We start from the raw sequence: 10,347 nt of genomic DNA on the forward strand, positions 1-10,347 counted from the left end.
CTGGGAGATCAATCATCCAGAGATCACCCCCCCCTCATATTCCCCTCTCTCCCCTCCCCCTCCTCGTCTCCCCCCTCCCCTGGTGATACAGAGCTACATCAGGGAGACGCCTCGGTCTGGAGGGAGGGAGGGAGGGTGAGAGAGAGAGACGCGCGTGCCCCCGCATCTCTCCCCAACTCAGACCCTCTCCTCCCCCCCCTCCCCTCTCCTCCCCCTCCCCCCTCCATCAGTATGACGGCCCGTTCCTCTCCCAGGAGAAGGGCCTGTTATGGAGCATCCGGGGTTGGGCCTTCCTGGATGAAGGATCTTTAGCCCAGCAGATCCTAGTCTTTGGTGTGGTCGTAGCTTTACAAGCAGGTGTGGCCAGCGGTCGGATTGCTTGGTCAGAGGGCTGTCTGCTGGGGGGGTGGGGTAGAGGGGAGTGGGGGGGGAGGGGAGTGGGGGTGGGGTAGAGGGGAGTGCAGCTGTTTTAACAGAGATGCTGGAAACAAAAGATGAAACCGCAGCAGGATCACATAGCTGACCACTTCCTGTCTCACCGTTTGATCTCTCGTTCTCTCTCTCCCTGTCTGTCTTTCTCTCTCTGTATGTCTCTTTCCTTACTCTCGCTCCCTTTCAACCCCTCTCTCTCTCTCTCTCTCTCTTAACTCTCTTACCCTCTAATCTGTCTTCCTCCCCTCTCCCCCTTTTACCCTCCCATCCCCCTCCCCCCCTCCCCCCCCCCCCGACAGGATGCAGAGGAGTTTGCGGAGCTGCCGGTCAGGCACAATGAGGACCAGCTGAACAGTGAGCTGGCCCAGCGGCTCCCCCTGCAGGTGAAGCCGCACTCCTACGACAGCGCTCACACCAAGACGCACCTGCTGCTTCAGGCGCACTGCAGCCACGCCACGCTTCCCTGCAGCGACTACGCCACCGACACCAAGACCGTGCTGGACAACGCCATCCGCGTCTGCCAGGTGGGTGTGAGGGGTGGAGGTGCGTGTGTGTGTGAAGGGTGGAGGTGTGTGTGAAGGGTGGAGGAGTGTGTGTATGGAGGGTGGAGGAGTGTGTGTATGGAGGGTGGAGGTTTGTGTGTATGGAGGTGTGTGTATGCAGGGTGGAGGCGTGTGTGTATGGAGGGTGGAGGTGTGTGTGTATGGAGGTGTGTGTGTATGGAGGGTGGGTGTGTGTGTGTGTGAAGGGTGGAGGTGAGTGTGTATGGAGGGTGAAGGTGTGTGTGTATGGAGGGTGGAGGTGTGTGTTTATGGAGGGTGGAGGTTTGTGTGTGTGAAGGGTGGAGGTGAGTGTGTATGGAGGGTGGAGGTGAGTGTGTATGGAGGGTGGAGGTGTGTGTGTATGGAGGGTGGAGGTTTGTGTGTGTGAAGGGTGGAGGTGAGTGTGTGTGGAGGGTGGAGGTGTGTGTGTATGGAGGGTGGAGGTGAGTGTGTATGGAGGGTGGAGGTGAGTGTGTATGGAGGGTGGAGGTGTGTGTGTATGGAGGGTGGAGGTTTGTGTGTATGGAGGGTGGAGGTGTGTGTGTATGGAGGGTGGAGGTGTGTGTGTATGGAGGGTGGAGGTGAGTGTGTATGGAGGTGTGTGTATGGAGGGTGGAGGTGTGTGTGTGGAGGTGTGTGTGTGTGAAGGGTGGAGGTGTGTGTGTGTATGGAGGGTGGAGGTGTGTGTGTATGGAGGGTGGAGGTGTGTGTGTATGGAGGTGTGTGTGTATGGAGGGTGGAGGTGAGTGTGTGTGAAGGGTGGAGGTGAGTGTGTATGGAGGGTGGAGGTGAGTGTGTATGGAGGGTGGAGGTGTGTGTGTATGGAGGGTGGAGGTGTGTGTGTATGGAGGGTGGAGGTGTGTGTGTATGGAGGGTGGAGGTGTGTGTGTATGGAGGTGTGTGTGTATGGAGGGTGGAGGTGTGTGTGTGGAGGGTGGAGGTGTGTGTGTATGGAGGTGTGTGTGTATGGAGGGTGGAGGTGTGTGTATGGAGGGTGGAGGTGTGTGTGTATGGAGGGTGGAGGTGTGTGTTTATGGAGGGTGGAGGTGTGTGTGTGTGGAGGTGTGTGTGTATGGAGGGTGGAGGTGTGTGTTTATGGAGGGTGGAGGTGAGTGTGTATGGAGGGTGGAGGTGTGTGTTTATGGAGGGTGGAGGTGTGTGTAGACATGCAGGCAGACAGGCAGACAGGCAGACAGACAGGCAGGCAGGCAGAGAGACAGTTAGACTGCCAGACAGACCAGGTACTGGTGAATGTGAAGTTAGGTGTTAGTATTGTAAATGTTGCTGGTCTTAGATTAAAAACACTGGAGGGTTTTAAACTGCCTTTGTAGACACACAGACTCTCTTTGTAGACACACAGACTGCCTTTGTAGACACACAGACTGCCTGTAGACACACAGACTGCCTGTAGACACACAGACTGCCTGTAGACACACAGACTGCCTTTGTAGACACACAGACTGCCGGTAGACACACAGACTGCCTGTAGACACACAGACTGCCTTTGTAGACACACAGACTGCCTTTGTAGAAACACAAACTGAGTTGTACCTAGAGAGCAGACTGCCCATGAACACACTCACACTCACAATTGCACACTCACTCACACACACAAACACATGTGAACACATGCAAACACACAGTCACACACTGCTGTGCAGTGAGGGTGAGGAGGAGGGAGGGGGGTGAGGAGATGATTTGTAGCTCAGGTCACCCTGCGCTTCTTGTAAAAACAACCATGTGCTGATGTGTTGCCGTAACAACCAGGCCTCCACAGCTTACACTAGCCAGGGAATCTGGCCTGCTGGCGATTGTTCATGCCTTGCTTTTCACAAGGGACCCCCTCTATCTGTGAGCGATTGTTCATGCCTTTATAGGTGCAGGAAGGGGGGGTGTGTCTGTCTGTGAGTGTGTTTTCGTGTGTGTTTTCATGTGTGTGAGTGTGAGGGGCCAGTTAGTGAGATCTGGCACCCCTTTTGATCTGCTAGCCATTGTGTGTGTGTGTGTGTGTGTGTGTGTGTGTGTGTGTGTGTGTGTGTGTGTGTGTGTGTGTGTGTGTGTGTGCGTGTGTGCGTGTGTGTGTGAGCGTGCATGTGTGTGCATGCAGGTGATTATCCATGCTGTGTATCTGGCAGTAATCTTGCATGGAACATCCATGTGGTTACTTTTCTAGAGTCCTGCTGTGGAGTGGACAGACACACACACACAGACACACACACACAGACACACACACACAGACAGGTTTCTCCTCCACTTGACCCTGGCCTCCATCCTCACCTTCGGCCCCAGCCTCTACCCCGGCCTCCAGTCACACACATTCTGACATCAGTTTGCCGGAGTGGCTACTGGGAAATGTTAATCGCTAGTTTAATTTGTACTGCATTAGCATTTTGATTAACTTTGTCCCGGCCCCCTCCTCACTCTCAGGGTCCTTCTTAGTCACTGTCAGGAAATGACTTCTACAGTGAGGATGTTTGTCAGAGTTCAGACTTCTACAGTGAGGATGTTTGTCAGAGTTCAGACTTCTACAGTGAGGATGTTTGAGTTCAGACTTCTACAGTGAGGATGTTTGAGTTCAGACTTCTACAGTGAGGATGTTTGAGTTCAGACTTCTACAGTGAGGATGTTTGTCAGAGTTCAGACTTCTACAGTGAGGATGTTTGTCAGAGTTCAGACTTCTACAGTGAGGATGTTTGAGTTCAGACTTCTACAGTGAGGACGCTTGTCAGAGTTCAGCTGAGCTGGGCAAACTGTAACCTAGAGAGGAGGATGGGAGAAACTGAGATGAGCGGGAAGGAAAACATTGTTTGTGTGTATAAGTGTGTTCTAGATTGTGTGTTTCTAGTGTAGTGTGTGTTTCTAGAGTGTGTGTGTGTTTCAGGTGTAGTGTGTGTTTCTGGAGTGTGTGTGTCTAGACTGTGTGTGTGATGTGTGTGACCCTCTCCTCCCTGCGCCCCCTACAGGCCATGCTGGACGTAGCCGCTAACGAGGGCTGGCTGGTGACGGCTCTGAGCGTGTGCAACCTGGTCCAGATGGTGGTGCAGGCACGCTGGCTGCACGACTCCTCCCTCACCACCCTGCCCCACGTAGAGCACACACACCTGGGCCTGTTCAGGTACACACACACACCTGGGCCTGTTCAGGTACACACACACACACCTGGGCCTGTTCAGGTACACACACACACACCTGGGCCTGTTCAGGTACACACACACACACCTGGGCCTGTTCAGGTACACACACACACCTGGGCCTGTTCAGGTACACACACACACACCTGGGCCTGTTCAGGTACACACACACACCTGGGCCTGTTCAGGTACACACACACACACCTGGGCCTGTTCAGGTACACACACACACACCTGGGCCTGTTCAGGTACACACACACACACCTGGGCCTGTTCAGGTACACACACACACACCTGGGCCTGTTCAGGTACACACACACACACCTGGGCCTGTTCAGGTACACACACACACCTGGCCCTGTTCAGGTACACACACACACCTGGGCCTGTTCAGGTACACACACACACACACACACACACCTGGGCCTGTTCAGGTACACACACACACACACACACACACCTGGGCCTGTTCAGGTACACACACACACACACACACCTGGCCCTGTTCAGGTACACACACACACCTGGGCCTGTTCAGGTACACACACACGATTCCTCCCTCACCAGCCTTCCTTATGTAGAGCACACGCACCCATCTCAAACACACATACACCCATCTTTCACACACACCCATCTCACACACACACACACACACACACACCCACACCCATCTTTCACACACACCCATCTCTCACACACACACACACACACACACACACCCACACCCATCTTTCACACACACCCATCTCTCACACACACACACACACACCCATCTCACACACACACACACACACACCCATCTCTCTCACACACACACACCCATCTCACACACACTCAGAAACACATCCAAATTGTCACAAGTGCACACGGATGCATGCACACCCAAACTGACATCACACACACGAACATAGTCATACAAACTCTCTCACACACACAAAAAACACAAAGAAAGGATGTTCAGAGTTAATCTGGATCTGTTGTGTGTGTGTCGGGTGGATTTGGAAGTCTTGCGTCCTGCAGAGAAGAATAATTTTCTGCAAACTCAATAAAAATGGAAAGAGAGAGACACGGAGGGGGGGGGTGGTTCCCGTGGCGACAGCCAGCAGGAAGTGTGGGCAGGATTTGCTACCACGCGGTCATGTGACCGGTCCTGCCCCCCCTTTGCTCTCCACAGGAAGTGGGGGACCAGGAAGGGCCGGGGTGGAGGCGGGGCCTCGGGCTACAGCGGACCAATCGAAAGCCTCCCTGAGCTCATGGCCGCCTGCCAGGGCAAGGAGAACACCTTCGCCGCCATCTTGGGGGAGGAGCTTCAGCCTAGTCAGGTTGCCCAGGTAACAGCATGGATTTGTTGGGATTGTTTGTTCTATCCGTGGCGGGTTTAAGGTTGACAGAATACACACACACTCACACACACCAGCTCTAGCCCAGGCACAGAACACACTCGTTACGCTGTCACTGTGTGTGGTTGGTGTTGGGGGGTGGGGGAATGGGGTTGGAGAAGTGTGTGTGTGTGTGTGCGTGTCGTGTGTGTGTGTGTGTGTGTGGTCCTGCTCTCTCCCCTGCTCGTAAGGTCTAATTGTAGCACTAATGACATCATCCCTGCCCACAGCGGGGTGTCTGGTCTTGTCCAATCAGCATGCCCGCTGCCCCCCTCCCTCCCGCCCCCATGTTCCCCCCCTATGGTGGTCCGGCCTCGTTAATTAAATAATCAGATGTGCTGCAGCGTTCACTTCTGATTGGCTCTGAAAGACTAATCCTCTCATTAGTAGCTACTGCTGGGTGAATCAGCCAGTCTTTTTTGCTGTCACAACTCTGACTCACACAAGTCAGACACACACACACTGTCAGACACACACAGTCAGACACACAGTTAGACACATACACACACACTCAGTCAGGGTCAGTTAAACTCCTGTATTGTCTTCCTGTACCCGTGTCTCTCTTACATCTGTGTTCCCCCCCCAGGCATGGGCGTTCCTCAGCCAGCTGCCGGTGGTGGAGGTGTCCCTGGGTGTGCAGGGCTGGTGGGAGGACAGCCCCGGGCAGAGCCAGCGCCCCCTGCCTGCCCGGGGGAGCGGGCGCAGGGACGGCTGGCTGGACGTCCATGCTGACCAGGAGTACGTCCTGCTGGTGTCCCTGAGACGCATCAACAGTGCCCAGCAGAGGGTAGGCTCACACACACCTTACACACACCTTACACACACCTTACACACACACACCTTACACACACCTTACACACACCTTACACACACCTTACACACACCTTACACACACACACCTTATACACACACACACACAAACACATCAACAGTGCCCGGCAGAGGGTAGGCTCACACACACCTTACACACACCTTACACACACCTTACACACACACACACCTTACACACACCTTACACACACACACCTTATACACACACACACACAAACACATCAACAGTGCCCGGCAGAGGGTAGGCTCACACACACCTTACACACACCTTACACACACCTTACACACACCTTACACACACACACCTTACACACACCTTACACACACACACCTTATACACACACACACACAAACACATCAACAGTGCCCGGCAGAGGGTAGGCTCACACACACCTTACACACACCTTACACACACACACCTTATACACAAACACATCAACAGCGCCCAGCAGAGGGTAGGCTCACACACACCTTACACACACACACACCTTACACACACACACACCTTATACACACACACACAAACACATCATGTTTGTGTGTGTGTGTTTGTATGGGAGTCAGATGGCTGAGCGGTGAGGGAGTCGGGCTAGTAATCTGAAGGTTGCCAGTTCGATTCCCAGCCGTGCAAAATGACGTTGTGTCCTTGGGCAAGGCACTTCACCCTACTTGCTTCGGGGGGAATGTCCCTGTACTTACTGTAAGTCGCTCTGGATAAGAGCGTCTGCTAAATGACTAACTGTAAATGTAAATCATCTGTGTGAGCAGAGGCTCACACACACCTTATACACACAAACACATCAACACCGTTCAGCAGAAGGTGAGGGATAATACACACCTTATACATATATACACACATGTACACACATACACACACATTGCACATGTATACACACATACACAGACATGTGCAATGAACCAATTAGAATGGATTGTAAAAGATACAGGTTTATATGTCACCCTTATGTAAATGTATGTGTGTGTCCGTCCGTGCGTGCGTGCGTGTGTGTGCTCTCCAGAGGAGGCAGGACAGCCGAGCCCAGGCCCCCAGGTTCCCCAAGCTGAAGGACGAGGGCTGGTTCCTGGTGCTGGGGGAGGTGGAGCGCAAGGTGCTGCTGGCCGTCAAGCGCGTGGGCTACATCCGCAACCACACCTCCGTCTCCCTGGCCTTCTACACCCCGGAGACCACCGGGAAGTAAGGGAACACCCCCCCCCCCCCCCCCCCCAGACCCCACACCTCACACACTGTCATGCCGTGTACACACTGTCATGCCGTGTGTGTGTGTGTGTGTGTGCAGGTGCATCTACACGCTATACCTGATGAGTGACAGCTACCTGGGCCTGGACCAGCAGTACGACCTCCACCTCAACGTCACCCCCGCCAGCATCGCCTCGCAGGTCAACACGGAGGTCAGCGACGCCCGGGGCCACACGCCCTCCAAGTAAACAACAACAACATCTCCAGCAGCAGCAGACGCAATCAAGGAACACAAATCTCAACTCCTCCGAAGAGATTGCGATGCAAAGGATCGTTCTTGAAGAACCCCGATTAGAGAGACGCTGAAGCTGCGGCGATGCTGTGATTGGCTAGTGCATGATGTGGGTGTGGTGGTGGTGTGACTAGGGCTTAGACGGAGCTACGTGATTGGATACGGGCTGGGGGGGTGGAGACAGGGAAGGGGCTGTGGAACAGGGCCTTGGAACAGCCAGAGCATTTCAAATCAGTCCCCTGAAAGAGGGAGACCCTCCTGTAGGTTTAAACTCTAACCCTAGCTTGTGAACAGCTCCTGGTTACGTAACGGGTGTGCTACACAAGGGCTGGAGTGTAAACCACCAGGACGACAGCTCCCCCAGGAGCCGGGTGGAACAGGCCTGACCCTTCCCTCGTTAATTCTGTCCTCACCACAGTTGGCGATCACCGCTCCTTTCACTTAACAGGGTGAGAAGAGAGAGCCACGGAACGGGGGCGGGTGATTGGCTGGTTTAGGGCTGATTCAGAGAGGAGTGGGCTGGGATGTTTATAGAGACGTTGTCGACGCGAGGAGAGGGAGACGCAGAGAGGGAGTGCGCCCGCTGCTCCACTGGAGCGCGGCCAAGCAGCGCCTTGTCCACTGGGGGGAAAAGATGACGGGCGTTTATTCAAAGCGCTGAGGTGGAGTTCCGGGCAGGTGTGTGAAACATGCTCTCCCTCTGGAGCACCACGCTGTCACATCTGTTTTGTGAAATATACACCCCCTCCCCTCCTCCTCCCTGCCTCCCGTCTCCCAACCCAGAATCCTTTGTGTTTACTATAGGATTACCTAAGAGGCTTCCGTAAAGAGATCTGCTCCTCTCCTCGACCACAAATAAGATTGGTTCATGTGGAGAATTTTTTTTTTCTCAATAAACGTTTCTTTCTTTTGTTTGTTTGTTTTTTTGTTCCTCATTAAGGGAGTAGGCTGTACTGCAAGAGCTTTTATTTTGAAACCACACAGACATACTGTCAGCCTCTTGAGTGCACACGTTTTTTGAACTTTTCTGTTGGACTACATAATGGATTTGAAAATACGTTTTGATTTGAGCAAATAAATAAAAAAAGAGAATTGAAACGTTGTCTTTTATTCAACTTTTCCTCCGACTGAAACCACAAAGCACATGGATAGTTAATGTAATATGTTCATGACCTTTCATGCCCCTGAGGCTTAACAGCAGAACATGTGATTATAGACCAGTGTTCATCTTTCTGAAGTGTTCTTTCCTGAGACGATGTACACTTTGATGGGGGCGTGGTGATGTCATGGGGCGTGGGGATGTCATGGCGCTCTCTTCCTGGCCTCAACCACAGTCCCATGGCAACAGCTGCTGCGAGAGTTGGAGCTTTAAAACTTGAAACGCAGCAGAACTTAGAACGCAGTACAACTCAGAACGCAGCAGAACATAGAACTCAAAACGCAGTAGAAATTTGAACGCAGTAGAACTTGGAACGCAGTAGAACTTGGAACGCAGAAGAACTTAAAACGCAGTAGAACTTAGAACGCAGTAGAACTTAGAACGCAGTAGAAGTTAGACCAGTAGAAGTTAGGACACGGTCCTCGTAAGAAGCCCCAGAGAGGCTGGGGATTCCTGAAGCGTCCGACCCCTGTTCACTACTAACTCCGTGCGGGAACACCTTTCCGTCCGAGACTAGCCAGTGTAAAAACACCGTCCTTACCTGTGTAGGCTACCACTACATTTATAGGCAATAATGCCATCATGCCATTTCTACTAAACTTGGGGTTGAATATCAACCCTTGTTTGTCGGATTGTGTGGCCCGTATGACTTCACGCTTTGTAGGGACATTGGTCTATTGTTCTTACATTATACATTTATTAAAACTTCTGGTTGTTTTTTTTTTCATAAAACTTGACATGCTTTGTCATTCAGGATGTACGCTTTTTTGTTATTAAACTACAGTTGCTTGTAATATCCGGTTTTAGACCTCTTAGGGTATCACTTGAAGTCTGACTGGGGACTTCATCATCTTGAGTATTTTTCAGTCGTTCTATTTTTCTACAGACGCCGTCTAATTAGCAGCGAAATCGGGGTGTATTAAAAGGTTAAACTAGCTTCAACCATTCCGTGCGCGCACCGCATCCAGGCTGATTTGATCTTGCTCGCGCTCCGCCGGTGATATCCTATTACCGGTGGTATCCGTGTCGAAAGTGACAGAAATACGAACAGGAGCGGACACGGAGGAAGCCTTCACAGACAGTCGACTCCGCGGGTGTGTGAGAGAGTAATACGTACCGAAGGATCAGAGAACAAAAGGAATGGCATGAACGTGAAACATTTCTTGTTTGAAAGCCTACCACACCAGACGCAAGAGAAATTGAGCCGCATTGCACATAGCCTAGTGAGAATCCAATATTATGAAAGGCCATATCTATAGGTATATAGACTTATAGGAGACTGGTATTTTTTAATTTTTTCATGTTCGTCACCGGTCTTTATTTCGGCTGGCTACGATCCATTTGACGTTATCCCTGTTGTATGTCCGTCTCCAGTCTTTTCTA

General features: G+C 52.3%; 1 protein-coding gene across 1 annotated transcript in view; it reads left to right on the forward strand.

The window, feature by feature from the left end:
* The window catches only part of LOC134023784 (activating signal cointegrator 1 complex subunit 3-like), a 65,700-nt gene extending 56,797 nt beyond the window's left edge, over window positions 1–8,903 (forward strand). The window contains exons 27-32 of the mRNA XM_062466146.1: window positions 732–956; window positions 3,938–4,089; window positions 5,280–5,436; window positions 6,071–6,271; window positions 7,335–7,510; window positions 7,614–8,903. Of these exons, the coding sequence (XP_062322130.1) occupies window positions 732–956; window positions 3,938–4,089; window positions 5,280–5,436; window positions 6,071–6,271; window positions 7,335–7,510; window positions 7,614–7,761 (1,059 nt within the window). The 3' untranslated portion in view covers window positions 7,762–8,903. The remainder of the gene's footprint in view (window positions 1–731; window positions 957–3,937; window positions 4,090–5,279; window positions 5,437–6,070; window positions 6,272–7,334; window positions 7,511–7,613) is intronic.
* The last annotated feature ends 1,444 nt before the right edge of the window (window positions 8,904–10,347 follow it).

The sequence above is a fragment of the Osmerus eperlanus genome, chromosome 7 (genome assembly GCF_963692335.1).
Source record: "Osmerus eperlanus chromosome 7, fOsmEpe2.1, whole genome shotgun sequence".
NCBI classification, from domain to species: domain Eukaryota; kingdom Metazoa; phylum Chordata; class Actinopteri; order Osmeriformes; family Osmeridae; genus Osmerus; species Osmerus eperlanus.